This window comes from Pteronotus mesoamericanus, unplaced genomic scaffold, assembly GCF_021234165.1.
Source record: "Pteronotus mesoamericanus isolate MK-2021 breed Mesoamerican mustached bat unplaced genomic scaffold, CSHL_Meso_final scaffold_167, whole genome shotgun sequence".
Lineage (NCBI taxonomy): Eukaryota > Metazoa > Chordata > Mammalia > Chiroptera > Mormoopidae > Pteronotus > Pteronotus mesoamericanus.
The window spans coordinates 5,252,069-5,268,383 of NW_026555308.1; the positions used below are offsets into that span (position 1 = coordinate 5,252,069).

The following is a 16,315-nucleotide window of genomic DNA, read 5'->3' on the forward strand; positions in this document are numbered from 1 at the left end:
ACTGGAGTGTGCTAAACTTCAATTTGATAATTACATCCTCAAATCCCTTAATGAAGGTGCCTATCGAAGTATAAATAATTACCCAGTAATTTCATATTTGCAAACTCCATCCTGCCTGTTTATGCTTCACTGTGGCTCAAACAGGAGGTTCAGGAGCCCACCTCAGTCTTTTCTAAGTCAGGGGAATTTCAGAGCCCAGAGGAAGACACCTGAACACAGTTCCCCCCTCAAGGAGTGTGGTTTTACCTGCACTGCCTCCCAGACCTCTGTCCTTTTCTCCTGCTATTTATGAATCCCAGGGAACGTGGCCTTTCTGCTTCAGGACTGGGGAGGCAGACGTCTATCCTCATCAGAAGTTCTGCCTGGGGACTTCCAAGCCCAGTCGCCAGCCTCTGGGCCGGGCCCCTGGGATCACTGCGGGGCTTGCTCGGCTGCTCGCACAGCTGCTTCCTCCTTCACAATCCGCTCGTTGCTGTGTCCCCTTTAGCTCATGGAGGGCACACACCATCGGCCTGTTAGCCTTCTTTCTCCATCTTCCCTCTGGTTCCTATTCTTTAAATATTCACAAAAGCCCGTCAAAGGAAGTGCTGGGGCTCTTCCAAGAGGCTACAAGCCAAAAGCCAAAAACAAACAAACTTACGAGATTTGGAAGCTTTTGCCCTGGCGCTTCTCTGAGTCTACAGCTGCTTGCGGAGAGGGTGTGTTTAGATGCTGGGGCCTGAGATAAATGTAAAGGGAAGCAGCCAGGTGGCAAGGCCAACGCTTCCTGGGTTGGCATTTTTCTCCTCCACACTGTTCTTAAGCACACTGATTTGAGAGAGTTTGCAGCCCACAGCTCCTCCAGAAGTATTATTCTTAAATGCTGCACTGGAATTATTCACCTCATGTAAAAACAAGTGCGATTTACATCTAATATGGGTAATTACTTTTACAGTTAATTAAAAGCGCTCTCATTACACTCCTGCTGTGATGCCGATGCATAGCTCGTATTTGCAAACAGACCCGGGGTTTGAGTTCACCTCCTGACACATTGCTCCCACCTGAGGGGCGCAGCCTTCCTCCGCATCAAATTCAATTGTGCTGAGCCAACAGCCCTGGGTGGCCAGGGCCCCTGCCACCTCGCTCGTGTCCCCTGATAACCAAGCTGCATAAAAAAGAGGATATAGAGAACAAAATGATTCATGGCGGTGAGGGTGTCATCCTCAAGAGAAAAAAGACAAACTTCTGGATGAGTGCCCTGCTCTCATTATTTGCCTAAAAGCTGGGCTTGGGAATTGTTCCGTGGTCTTTCTGGCTGTACAGATCTCTCCTGCTCCACCCTCTCAATGAAAACATTTCCTGAACCCCCTTAAAATGCCTCCAAATAAATATTTATAAAGTCAGCAACTTTGCTTTCTGACCTAGCCAAATAAGGCATATTTGACTCTGTTGGTTGAATGATTTTATGCTGAGATCTTAGTTTATGTATTTCTTTTTGCCATTTGTATGATTTCAGGTGAAATAGCTCTTAAATTCTTGATTTTCCTCACATTTAGATCAAAACCTTAGTGTTTTTAGAATATCCTGTGCCTTGAAACAGGGATCTCTGCCATACTGAAACTTCTTTAACACATACTAATAAAATGCCTCCTCGAATTATCACATTCCTGGTAAGTAATTAAGGCTTATTAATTAAAACACATCGTCATCTGAGACTGAAATTTTGAAGGAGCAGAGAGATTGCAGTATTTCAAGAAGTTTACAGACCCGGTGATTTGGACTGTGGTCTATTGCGCGGAGCTTTTGATGTTTTGCGAAGTTATTTGCTCCCATCTGCTGGCCGCGTGTGGTATTACAGGAGCTGAGCCACTGAATGGGATACCTGTTATGAAGTGGGTAAAATAAGTCAGTGCACACGTTTTAGACTACTCTTCGTGCATTCAAACGACATTATTGGAATCTTGGTCTTTTTAGTTGAGTACACAGGCTGAAGAATTAAGCTGAAAGGCATACATGACTTCAAATTTGCACCAACTGTGGTTACAAGACAATACAATCATTCAATTTTTTAAAAGTTGAATCAAAATCATTATCCTTAGTTAAGGCAATTAAATTTAGATCAATGATTTAAATACATAGAGTCAAAGATAATATGTGGTATATAGGAAAACATAAAGTACTTAGCAGGTAGGCCAGATAGATTTCAATTCATCTCATATCTTTAACTGTCCAGATGGATTTCGATCCACCTCATATCTTTAACTGACAAAGCCAATTCCCTACCCTCTCTCTGAAGCTCAGTTTTCTCAGCTGCAAAGTGGGAGCACTAGGCCAAATGGTCTTTGTGGCTTATGTTCATTTTTAAAGTCTGAGTATTTATTAAGCTGAAAAAGATTAAGAATTCAGGTTGCAGTAAATCACCACTGTATTCCAAGTCCAAGAATTTAAGTTCCTATTGGTTGCCTTCTTTTAAATGAGAAGCACTTATTATTCTTAGAACAATAAGAAACTTGAATGTTCAAACTATGAGAAAAACTGCTGGTGGGAAGGAAACCATTTCCAACTGAAGCGGGGCAGGATATACCACCTCAAAATATGTCTTTTTGGCAGAAGGATTATATGGGGGTGATTATTTTTGAGCAGCTGCAGTTAAAAGGGAATCTCTGAGGACAGAACAGGAGGTATCCTTTTGTAAGAGAAATTTACATTTGTAAGGGAAATCTCCATTTGTAAGGGTGTTTCCTCCCTGCACTAGGGAAAGAAAGGGTGATTGAATCTCCAGAAACTCTTATCTTTGGAGACAAAATGACTTAAATCTGCAAAACAACCATACCCTTGTTTACTGTTTTTTCCTGGTAACCTCCCAATAATTGGCCTCCCCACCATATCTTTTGTTTTTAACGTAGGTGATCCTTAAGGTGATGACTTGGGCCATTTTGGGAGTTACTCAATTTTCCTGGCTCTCTCTAATGTATAGAGGGGTTACACACACCAGTGAACTTCTGTTTGTTTTTATCCTGTTAATCTGTCTTTTATTATTGGAGGGAGTCTTCATCCAAGAAGCTAGACATGTGGAGACAAAATTATTTTTCTTATTGTACACGACTTTGATTCAGAATTTAAATGTGATGCTGAATTCTTTTTGGAAATGCACTCTTTCGTAATGTTAAACTGTGTTGCCATACCATTTATTTTCTATTTGAAAAGGAGGAGGAAACACATGGATCTCTCGTCCCCAGCAGCAGGCTAGTTGATCATAAGACCGAATTGGGTTTGTCAGATGAATCTTTGGCTGTGTCGCCCCCAGGTCCCCAGAGATGACGTAAGCTGCAAGTGTTTCCTGTGAACACTCTCTGGGACTTTGCGAGTACCTGGGGCCAGGAGAACAATGCTGCGTTGAAGATGCATGGTCCCTCCGCCACTCTTGTGTCAAATATAAGCACTCCGATCTTGCCATTGCCCTTCCAGGACCGATAACTGAAATCATTAAATGAGAGGTTTCAGTGACTGTCTTCTGAAAACACAGGCACCAAGAGCACAACAGCCTGTGGCTGCCTGGGGGCTCTTGTTAAAGGGTTTCTCTTCTCCCCTTGGGCATGGATTACAGGGGGTAGTCTCTGGATCTTACCTTCCTTTTCTCAGTGATAGGTAGCCAAGTCTCAGAAAGAGATTTGTACTGGAAGTTCCTCCTGGCTTTTGATTAGTTTCCTGTGGCATCTGTAAAACAATTATCGCAAATTTAGTGGCTTAAAACAACATAAATGTATCCCTTCATTGTTCTGTAAGACAGAAGTCCAAGATCAAGGTGTCAGCAGGGCTGCATGTCTGCTGTAGCCTGTACAGGAGAATCCATCCTGCCTCTTCCAGCTCCTGGTGGCCGCTGGCTCTCCTTGGCCTGTGGCCGCATGGCTCCAATCCTTGCCTGTCTTCACATGGCCTTTTTTCTCTCTCTGTCTCTTAAGAAGGCACTCTTCATTGGATTTATGGCTCACTCAGATAATCCAGGACAATCTCATCGCAAGATTTGTAATTACATCTGCAAAGACAATTTCCAAATAAAGTCACATTCACAGGTCCAGGGATGAGGATCTGGGCATCCCTTTTGAGGGATTACTATGGAACACACTACAGGCCTCTACCTTCTGGATCCCCCCCTCAATTGATAGACATTTCTTTCCACCTGCTCACAGAGACCTGGAGATTTCTGAGACCTGCTCACAGCTAAAGCTCCTGGGGATTTCAGAGCTGTGAGTGACACCAATCCACGATTCAGGGTGATGGTGTCCTGCGTGGTAGGCGTAAATAACCCTGACCTACAAAACTCCTTAGAAACAACCAACACACAAGTGCAGAAGAAAAGAAACTTCTCTCGGAAGAGAGGGCAGCTTCTGAAAAGAACAGACACATGAGTGCTTTGATGTCTGAAAGCCTGAAGAACTAAGAAACCTTAGAAGAGAAAACTTAAAAATAGAACTGTTTTTAAGTTCTCCCTACTCCAGTTGGAACCAGGTCTTGCAAAGACTTACAGAGGGTGTCACCAGGGACAGCTGACATTGACCAATGGCTTGTCACATGCTAAGCTCTTTGCCTCAAAACAAAGGAGGCCGTCACCATTGTCACCCTTATTTTACAGATAGGTACATTGAGGCACAGTCTCACACTACTGTGGCAGAGCCCAAGCATGTGACCCCATAGTGCATTTGAAAGCCAGTCTGTGGCCAGTGATTGAGTCACTGCTCGGGGTTTTCTGGCTGCAGAAAGGAGAATGGCTGGCTTCTGTTGGGAAATCGATTGCTTGGTGATAAGTGCATGGCTCCAAACTCATATTTAGCACTTAAGTAGTTGAGTTGTTTTCCAAGTGACATCTTTGAATGGGACTGAAGCATTTACGCAGCTATGCTGGTTCAGAAAAGGTCAGGTGGGAGCCCATATGGAGATACCAGCTCTATGCGGAGCGATTCGAACTATAATTTGTTCCCACCAAAGTGACATTTTTCCAATTTGAGTCTAACATTGTTCAGAAGCAAGTGCCATCCCCTGGGGCACCTCCTGCGTGGATCTGCAGTGGATGACAAACCAACAATATCATCTAAATAAAAAATCCAGCTTGGGCTTAGTAAATTAATCCTGACAAGAATAAATTGAATAATCTTAGGGCTATGGCAAGAGCTCTGATGCTGCCAGATGGCTTTTTTCCATCGCTTGTGTGGGTCCTCAGTGGCAAATTAAAAACAAAAACCTGCCTTTGGTTTATTGATTTTGTTAGGTAGTTGATTAACACCTGCCACTTCTGGTGGGTAAATCAAAATCAGATATGGACCTAGTCCTGCAAATTCAACATATTTTCACTTGAGGGAAAAAAGGAAATGCATGCTTCCCCTGGTTGAAATGACAACAACACCACCAAAAAAGCCACAGGGATCTACTTGTTCTTCCTTGTTTCTAGATGGCATCTCTTAGGTTTAAAAATAATCTATGTTTTTCATCACTCCCATACCGAATTAATCTCTGCTTTCTCTTTATGGTTCTTAGAAGATGAATGCAAAGAGAGTTCTTTGGAAGAGCAAGGGGCCTTTACTGACTCAGCGTCCAGAGTCACTCAGAGGCCTCAGCTGTGAAAATGGGAGCATGAGTGAGAAGACAGTGACCTCAAGTGTCAGGGCTGTGCCTGTAGATTATCTGGGAATCTTCTTAATCTGATCAAGCTGCCATGACAAAATACCACAGACTGGGTGTTTTCCACAACAGAAATTTATTTTCTTACAGTTCTGGAGGCTGGAAGTTTGAGATTAGGGCGCCACCATGCTTGGGTTCGGGTGAGGACTCTCTTCCTGGCTTGCAAATAGCTGCCTTCTCCTGTGTCCTCACATGGCCTTTCCTCCATGTGTGCCTGCGAAGAGAGAGAGCGAGCAATCTCGGGCACCTCTTCTTATAAGGGCACAAATCCTATCAGATCAGGGCCCTACTCTTACGACCTCATTTAACCTTACTTATTTCCTGAGAGACCCCTTTCCAATATACAGCCACACTGGGAGTTAGGGCTTCAGCCTGTGTCCTTGCAAGGGACACAAATATTCAGCCCACACATCTGTGAAAATGTGGATACTGATTCAGGATATCTGACATGAAGGCTGAGGTGCTGCATTTGAACAAACTTCCTGATGATAATGTAGTCGCTGGGGTATATACCCCACTTTGGACAGCAAGTTCTTCTCATTACCCCTGTGTAACAGATGAGGAAACTGAGGCTTTGAAAGGTGAAGAGACTTGCCTAAGGCTACACAGCTATTAGCTGGTGAAGTCTTACTTCAGGGGCTAGGATCTGATACCAGGACAGGAATTGCTAACTAGCCATACACTGGCCTGTAGCGCTTCAGCCTTGAGCCCACAGCAGAACTCCCTGGAGCACTTGCTAACATACAGACTTCTGTGCCCTGGCCCAGAGGTTCTGATTCACTAGGTCTGGGATGGAGCCCACAAATCTGCATTTTTAACAAGTTCCCAAGGGATGCTGTGCTGCTGATTTGAGGAGCACACTTTGGGAACCATGGCTGTGCCTCTTCTCTAGATATTTTCACTTTAGATGATGGTCCCTCCCCATAGCAAGGGAAGCAATGAGACACATGGTCTGCGTTATGCAGACTGACCGACCACCTTGACTAAAATAACTGAAATCACCTGAGAGGAAAGTGCTGATGTTAGAAACCACTTCTAGGTACAGTTAGGCTCCAGGATGAGTTACATAATTACTCACCTTGATTTTTTATATGCTGAAAACTAAACATTGTCACCCTTGTCTCCTTGTCTGGTTGTGGGGAGTTTAGAGGCAAATATGATATACACCTAGCACCGCACCCGGCACCAAAGGGGCTTTCAATCATTGCTCACTGTTTTGATCCCACTCTGCTGCTGTTCAAAGTCTCTTATAAAGAAAACAAAATCTTCGCCTTATGATATGGCCCAATTTGTTCCACTCTGGATTCACACAGGTCTAGTACTTGCTGCATTTAATAAATCACTATGGCGATGGCCTTCCACTTGTATTAATTGTGTTTAATGATACACATCAGCAGAATAAAGCCAGCTACTTCTTGGTGAGAGAATAGACTTAACTTAGCCCACGCTCAGGCCAGAAACCTAGGAATGGTCCCTGACCTTCTTATCTTCACAGTCCACATCAATCTGTCAGGACATCCGGTGACTCTGTCCAGACTCTGACCACTCCCCTGCCGTGCCATTTCCCAGCCACTACCATCTGAAACATCATCACCCGAGCTGGTCTCCTCACTGGCACTCTTGGTTCTCAACTTTCTATTCCATTAAAACTGAAATCAGATCATGTCTGTCCTCTCCTCAAAACCTGAGTGAAAACAACTGAGTGAAGTTCTCATGAGCATGTGGAATAAGAGGAATCCTTGTGCACTGCTGGCAGGGATGTAAAATGGTGCAGCCACTGTGGAAAACAATATGACAGTTTCTAATAGAATTAGCTTATGATCCAGCAATTCCATATCTCATCTGGGCCTATAGGCAAAAGATTTGAAACCTGTGACTTGAGCAGATATGTATACACCTGTGTTCATAGCAGCAGTATTCACAAGAGCTCAAAGGTGGAAACAACCCAGTGTCCTTCAATGGATGAGTGATGCTATATCAAGAACGAAATTCTTCCACATGTGACTGCATGGATAAACCTTGGATGAAGACATTATGCTAAATGAAGTAAGTCAGACACCAAAGAGCTAATATTATGTGTTTCCTCTCCTATGAGTATTATAGACTGAATTGTGTACCACCCTCCCCCTTTATAAGTTGAAACCCTTAACCTCCAATGTGACTGTATTTGGATGGAGGGCCTTTAAGAAGGTAATTAAGGTTAAATAAGGTCACAAGGGTGGGTCCGCTATCTGATAAGAGTGGTGCCCTTATAAAAGAGGAGGAGGCACCAGAAATACCTCTCTCTCTTGTGCACACAGAGAGGAGACCACGTGAAGGCACCATGAGAAGATGGATATCTGTAAGCTTGGAAGAGAGGTTTCACCAAAAAACACTTAAAACAGCACTTTGACTTTGGACTTCTAGCCTCCAGCATTGCGAGGAAATAAACTGTTGTTTAAGCCACCCAGTGTGTGGAATTTTGATAGGCAGCCCTAGAAGACACACCCAGGTAGTCAAATTCACAGAAACAGAAAGTAAAATGTGGTTTCCAGGGGCTGTGGGGAAGAAGAATGAGGACTTGTTCAATGGGGACAGGGATTTTGCTTGAGAAAGTAAAAATGTTTGGAGATGGATTTTGGAGATGGTTGTACAACAATGTGCATGTGCCTAATGTTGCTGAATTATAGACTGAAAAATGGTTAAAAAGAGTAAATGTTATGTGTATTTTATTCAAATAAGAAAAAACGTAATTCTGAGTGGTTCTTCACTGATCTCATCTCCCACTATTCCCGGATTTACTTCCATCCTGCCACAACGGCCTCCTTCCTCCAGCCTGACCTTGTCTCACACATTTGCCCCAGAGATGCCGCTTCCCCAGAGGGCCCCATGGCCCATTCCACAACTTTCTTCAAGCCTTTACTCAGTTGCTGCTTCTGCTTATAATTTAAAATTTTATTCTCCTACTTTGAACATTTCCCATCCTCTTCTCCCTGCTTTATTTTGTTCATACGTATCTTCTTCTAACAGAGCAAACATTTATTGACATTTCTTTTTATTGTATGCTTTTCTAACAGAGTGCCAGAAAAGGGCTTTCTATGTGTTTGGAATGTTTTTGAGTCTCCCATGCCTAGAGCTAGGCCTTGCAAGCAATAGGTACTGCATGCATACTTTTTTAATGAGTAAATGAGTGATGTCACAGTTGTTTGTGTGAGTGTGTCTACCATTCCATCTAATTGGTGAATTCCTTGAGGGTTGGAACCATGTTTTTTTTTTTTCTTTTTTTCTTTTCACCATTACATTCAAGAGCAACAAGAAAAAAAAATGCATTAAAAAGTAGGTGTGCAATAAATAAGGATGGATGGATGGATGGGTGGATAATGGAGGATGGCTAGACAGTGGATGGATGGCTGGCTGGATGGATGAATAAATGGACAGATGGGTGGAGAGAAAGATAAAAAATAGACCATGATGGTTTTGTGTTGAAGGGAGAATGATTTGACTAACCTAAATTTGGAATGAGAGACATTAAGTCTGATTAAGGGCAGTCTTTGCTGATGTGAACAAAGGTGTCTGGGGAGCATATTATTATATGAACCATCAGCTTCTCTTTGTTGTGGCCTCTGATCCATAGCTTTTGCCTTTACTCCACATCTGCATGTAATAAAGCTTTGTTATGACATCCATATGTCTCTAATGCAAACACCAAGGCATATACTTCTAAAAAGCGCTATAAAGAGCAATGGCTCGAGAAACCCTGCTAGGAGGGTGAGCTCTTTATTATTTTAAAGGGCATTTCAACAACGCTGCTGAATGTTCCCTGACCATAAGTCTGACTCTTGTTCTCTCTTTCTCTCTTTTCTCCTCCTCTCAGGATATCAAAGCAGACTGCAATACCTGCGTGGAAATAGAGGACAGAAAGGTAAGTCAATATTTTTCATTGTTTCGGTTTCAAACAAAGCGAGAACTCAGTGATTTGAACTGAGTGTTTAAGGCGCACCTTGCTGGATGATGGCTTTCAAAGGCTACACATGCACCGATGTTGGACATGTAAAGACAATTGTACTTTTAATTGCTTGTCATTCTTTTCCTTACAATCTGTGTTACTTCTGATGACTTCACTGCAGAGTGCATAATATAATTTACTTTAAAAATTGGTGCTGATTTTTATTTTAGTCATATACTTCTCTTCAGGAAAATAGCCCATTTGTTCTTTAACTCATTTTACCTTGTAGTTGAATATTGTTGATGATTACATATAATGTAACATATCACATATTTAATAATATTAAATAGAATATATAGGATGTGCAATCCTGGGGTTTTCAGGGTATGTCCCTGTGTTTGATCTACGCACTTTGGGTTGAAAGAGTCTGCCTCAGTTTCCACCATGACACATTCACAAGAGCAGCCACTTTCTGTGGTGTAAATCTACTTACATGAGATGTTTTGGGGGGCAGTGAGGGGAGGAGATTTCCTACACAGAGTCCCCTACCCCCATTTATCCTCTTGTTACACTGGGTGTGGATCCCCTCAGGAAAAAGTTAGACAAAGGTTGTGCACTTGAATATCCTCACAGTCTATTGACAAGAGTTCACACAAGTTTCCATGGCCAAGAACATCTGTGCAGATCAAATTTTACCTTTAATGTCTTGAATCTGAAGAGGTCAAATAAGTGAATTGAAGGTGCGTATCTCCTGGCTTTTTTTTTTGACATCAATCCATAATTCTGAGAGATTCTTCTCTCTGCAACTGTACCATTACTGTCTAATGCTGTCATTATTTCAAGCAGATATTTTCAGCCCTGACTTTGTGATAGCTTAGTCACCTGCCGATTAATAAGGTGAAGGGAAACTTCTCAAAACAAAATTTTGCTTTTCAATAAAAAGTAATTGCCAAACATTCTTTTAAGCAGTGTTAATCTCCTCACATGGAAGGAAATAATGATATGGCAGCTTAAACTCAGTCTGCATGATTGTCTCTCAGTTGGAGTTATTTGTTGTTCTGGGTTGCAGCAAACGTGTTTCCACTGAGTTGCACTTACCACGTGTTTACATATTGGTAGACTTGTGAGCATGCACTTTGTGAGCTGGACAAATAGAGCTGCCACATTCGCTGAATGTGTGTGCATAGATTTTTTTCATTTGTTCCCACCAGCTCTGCTATCAGTGATCTGCCCAAACCACTCTGCTCACATCATGGCGAAAGCCCGTTCTCTTTCTTGCTTTCCACATTCAGGATGTTTCTACTTCCCTTGGGTTTTTATGGAATTCACAAGCATGTTTCTGCCCAATAATTTTTCTTTCTTTTTTTTACTTTCTTTGTGACTAGTGTTTGAAAGAAGCCAGGAGAACTGATGCTGTTAAAACAACATCAGTTCCATCACCAACAAGATAAATGAGCAAGCTGGATAAGCTCTGGGCGACAAAAGCCAGCCACACTGCTCTAGTCTACCTCTCCAAACAGCCTTTGGTTCATATGTCATGATGATAATGATGCCCCAGGCCTATGGCCGCTCTGTTGTGCTCACCAGTAGGGAGAAGGCTATTGATCATGCTGCCCATGGCTTCTGCTGTTTTCGAAAAAAGAGAAACACACACTTACATGCCACACACATATTTCTGTGCTTTGTCATGGACTGGTGGGTTGAGTCAGACATTTCAAAGAAAGCCTCATTTCTAAAGCATGCTGTTTTCTAAACTTGACCTCGCATGACAGCAGTATGGGAATCAACTCAACCTTTGGCTGCAGCTAATGGGAATGACACCTAGAGACACACCTACCAGAATACGTACTTCTGTTTTCACTGACTTACTCTCTAAGGACTTTTTACTGCTCTGTTCAACAAAACTTTTCTTCCTGTCTAAATTCTTTTTTGATTTATTTATTTTTGTGGTGTGTACATTTGGGCTATTTCTTCTCTGGGCCTCCTCATGTGGCTGGAAGTAGGAGTGAGGTATTGGAGGTAGTTTGTATATCAAGGTCCTGTCTCTTAATGAAAAAGTCAAGATGCAAAACCTAATCACCTACAGTGGCAGCATTGCTGCCCACCCACGTCTCTCCTCCCTGCAGAGGAGTGCCACCCCTCCCCCACCCGCTGCCCCACCCGCCCTGCCCCTGCAGTGATGTGACAGTGGCTGTGGCAGCAGGAGTGGTCCTCACCTCGTCCCTCCAGTGCACTCTGGGACTTCTGTCACCCTGACGTATAATCATGAAATTTCACCGTTGAAGTGATGGTACTGGCTCCTGCATGTGTGTGTGTCCTTCTCCGTTTAATCCGAATGCTTCTGGCAAAATCAGTAATTTGATAAAGTGGAATTGAAGTGACAAGAGATGACAGAGGTGCCAAAATAATAAGTCAACCTGCCTCTGAAGAGGCTGCCCCTTGGTCCCGGGTGAATTTTCACAAAATGCTGAGTGCTCTGAAGGAAAACCAGCATGTTTTCTTTAAAGCTCCATTTCCTTTAGTTAAGAAAGCTTATCATGATGTCTTCAGGGCTTGGTGGCTTTCCAAGAAAAACTTTCCTTTTCCTTCTCTTTTCATATTTCTTTCACCTTTCCTTCCTTCCTGTCTACCTCTGGATATGCGTGTGTGCTCACAGTTATACCTTTGTCTGTGTAACCGTTAAATATTTTCTTGATAAAAGAACTTTAGAAAACACAAGGTCTCAATTTTTCTATCAAGTCTAATACACTCTGTCCTGCCAGCCCCCTCCAATGTCACACTTTATCCCATCAGTAGGGCCGTTTACCTGGAGATGAATCATTTTCCCCTTGAATCCTAGGCCAGATATAGTGATGGAGGATGAACAGTGAATTTCAAGAGCTGAAGAGAGCCCTCATCTTGATACAGAAAGTCTCTTTTTGGTCAGCACAGTCTGGGTTTGCTCTGAGACTGTTGACAGAATAAGAGGACTTTCCTTTCCCCGCTGTTTCTCTGTTTTCCTTTATTCTAGATGCCTATTTTCCATTGGAAGACAAAAAGCTAACTGTGTTTGGAGAGCCTCTCCTGGTTGTTTATAGAGAAATTCATGGTCCATATTGGAGTGTGACTTCGTTTTATGTGTCTCCTTTGCTTATAAGACCACTGATTAGCAGAGCCCCTGTGAGTGCAGCTGTGCTTGGATGGCTTGCTGGCCACTTCTGGACATCACCCAGAGGATGTCACAGGGAGATCTGAAAGGCTGGTCATGTTTTACACCTTTCTGTAGGAAGCAGAAGCACAGAGGGTTTCCTCCTGCAGGTGAATGCCTAGAGCTAATGCAGATTTAGCAGAGGTGGCAGGAGGTAACCCATCACTCAGAATGGCTGTAAGACTTTGCAAAACCGCATGCATTTGACATTTACAGGACCCGTGTTGCTGGTGGGGAATGGAGGCATTTAAATTCATTTTTATTTGTGGTGTAAAATCCATCTGAATTTCAATACTATTATGAAGACTGCGATTCAGGTGATGAGAGAAGAGGCTGATGGATCAGTCAGGGGGAGGATCTGTCAGGAGGAGATGAGAGCCCATTTGTCAAAGGCTATAAACACAGACAGGCTTCCTCTTCTCACTTACTGCTTGACCTGGTGCAGCTAAACAGTTTCAGATCCGCTGTGAAATTGCACAGAAGTGGTTTGAATGGTTTTTAAAGTTGTGGTGACTTTCTGACTGGGGCTGATTGAAGCTGATTGTGATTGGGAGGTAGATGCAATTGTGCTTTGGTTAACACTGAGAGAGTTCTGAGCTTTTTCTTCTGCAATACTTATTCTAGATCTGGTGTCCTACAGAGGACACTTGCAGATACTCACAATAGCTCTGCGTGGGGAGTATCAACACGATCCATACTATGCATCTGTAGAAGACAGACAGCCAGAGAGGTGAAGTGACTTACCCAAGATCACTCAAGTTGCCGCATAAGTCAGGATTTGAACTGGGAGATTTTTCCTTCCAAGGCCACGTTCTTACGGAGAACGCTGCCCTGCACTGCCTTACACACACATGCGCACACACACACAAGGAGGATGAAATTTCTACGATAGGAGAACTATCATTTCCAATGGAACAACTTGTGTCTGAACTGGTATCTTCACCCATCACCAAGAAAATAATCTGGTTTTCACCTTGGGATGACCTTCAGCCCCCAGTGTTTTAGCTCTTGCTGGCTCCTGGTAAGATGGATCATGGAATTGTCACTCCTGACCCTCTGGTGAGTCAGGAGCACATGGCTGTGGGATGGCAGCTTCTCTGGTCTGAGAGACAGTGGCATCAGGGTACGGTCTGGTTTCAGTTTCCAAAAGACCTGGTTTGGTTTCCAACCTTTGTATTCCCAGCAGGGTATATGGCAAGAATTAGACATTCCATGCTTAAAACAGAGGCGTCAACATAACGGAGTTGTTGACCACAGGCTTTGGAGCTAGAAAGTCCTGGATTTGTATCCTACTTGTCCAACTTAGCAGCTCTGTGACCTAGAGAAGCTTTCTTACCCTTCCTTCAGTCTCCATTGGTCTCTCTGTGAACTGGAGATCATAAAACCCACTTGAAAAGTTGACTTGAGGAACTGGCAAGACTGCAAAATAGTACAGGTAATGAGTGGCAAAAAATAAGAATTCAACCAACGGTAGCTACTTCTATTTTTGTTTTTGCTAGTGTCCGCACCCACAGGCATTCCATGCCATTTATGATTAAATTCCTTTGAAAAGAAAGTGTTACGTCTGTTCAGAGAAATGGGCACCCGATAGGACCTCGGAGGCTTCAGGAATAGTTTAGAGAGGAGGAGATGCTTGGCTTAAGTCAGGGAATAACAAACTCCCCTGCCTGTCAGGCCAGGGCCAAAATCATAAATGAGTGAAGAGAGACAGAGGATGGCTGCAGGGTAACTTGAAGTGGTGGGGACAGCAGTGAACTCAAGGGTGATGGCCCCATATGTAGGGGCTATCCTACAGCTGCCTGTTGCCATGTGGAATATAGTTCAGTGTCACCATTTTCTAAGCCAATCTGAAAATCTGGCACTTAATGTAAAACTAGTGGTGTTTAAAACACACCACAAACCTCCCCTCTGGCTATCCCCACACTGTTGTCTGTGTCTATTGCTCATGCATGTATGTTCTTTATCTAATCCCTGGCCAGAGGGAATAGGGCAGGGTCTGGTTGGAGGTGGGCAAAGAGGGGATGGGGACATCTGTAATAGTGTCAACAACAAAAATAAAGTTAAAAAATAAAAAAATAAACAAGAAACATAAAACTCTGTACAAACCAAATAGAACATGTATACAGAAGAGGTTCAATAGACTTGTAAGTCTTCTGACCAGCAAACTAAGACTTGAAGGATTAAGAGGAGCTCCCTAGTGCCTAATTCCAGGGGTGGTGTGTATGAATGGCCCTCCTGGCCGAGGGGTCAGCATGAGCAGATGCATGGAGATGTGAAATCATGTGGCACGTTCAGAGTAGATTAAGATCCAGTGTGCATATCCTGGATGGTCCTGGGGGAGAGGGAGCAGGGAGCAGATAAAAGATGTGAAGGGAAGTGTTTGTCATGCCAATGGAATGGGGCTCTGCATCAGACTCCCTACGCAGTGGAAGTAGAGAATAAGGGGGAGGCAGGTTCCTGCTGGATGGGGCCAGATTTGCATGGAACCAAGGAGATGAAACTGTGTGACTGACTCAGTCAAAAGAGAGTCATGAGGAAAGAAATGCTGGGGCACTTCTTTCCAGAGCACAGAGGGGGAGCCAGAAGCTTGCCTCAGCAGAGTGCAAGAGTGAAGAAGTCGTTGGCTGGAACAAGGCGAAGTCAGCCAGGACTCTGGGAAATAATGGGGCTGTATTGCCAGCCAGGTGTCCCCTATTTAAGATGTGTGACAGAAGAGGACCATGTTTGCCTGCAGGCCAGAGTTGCCCAAGGCTGAGACTCTGATTTCAGATGATAAATGCAGTAACATCAAGTGGCTCATGGACATGGCATCAAATCACTTTGTGAAGAAGTGAAGTCATTCTCTTGTCAATTATTTTTTGGCCCTTGGGATTATATCAAGGAGAAGTAATTTGGAGTTTTATTTATTAGTTTAACAAACCCAAAGGTCTCAAACATTTGCTAATCTACCTTTTCAACCAAGAGACCCCAAACTCTTGGCAGACAATTCTAATATGTAGCTATAATTTAATAATACTGTTTTATTTTTTTGTAGGGTTATATTCTCTAAATGATAAAGGATACTTCTTTTTCCATTGACTTCACTAAACTGTTTCCTTTTTTAAAATTCTATTTAAGATTTGCCCTGGCTGGTGTGGCTCAGTGGATTGAGTACTGGCCTGTGAATCAAAGGGTTGCTGGTTTGATTCCCAGTCAGGGCACATGCCTGGGTTGCGGGTCAGGTCCCCTGTGGAGGCACATGAGAGGCAACCACACACTGATGTTTCTCTCCCTTTCTTTCTCCCTCCCTTCCCCTCTCTCTAAAAATAAATAAATAAACAAACAAACATTTTAAAAAATTCTACTTAAGATTTATTTTTATATTTTTAACAAATCTATCAAGAACCAAAGACCTGAGTTAATTTAATGAAAGGTTGGCACAGAACAATTGTGTATATTGATTGCAAATAACTAGAATTTAAGAAACACTGTTTTGTAATGATGGATTTGCAATCAGAAGAGAGATTTGGGTTTGCATTTGGGAATTTTTAAACTCTGTTTGTCTGCAA

At 43.1% G+C, this 16,315-nt stretch overlaps 1 protein-coding gene across 4 annotated transcripts in view; it reads left to right on the forward strand.

Moving 5' to 3' along the window:
• The window catches only part of RBFOX1 (RNA binding fox-1 homolog 1), a 1,461,257-nt gene that overhangs the window by 537,258 nt on the left and 907,684 nt on the right, over nucleotides 1-16,315 (forward strand). For all 4 annotated transcript variants that reach the window (XM_054589559.1, XM_054589558.1, XM_054589557.1 and 1 more), the window contains exon 3: nucleotides 9,509-9,556. In XM_054589559.1, the coding sequence (XP_054445534.1) occupies nucleotides 9,509-9,556 (48 nt within the window). The remainder of the gene's footprint in view (nucleotides 1-9,508; nucleotides 9,557-16,315) is intronic.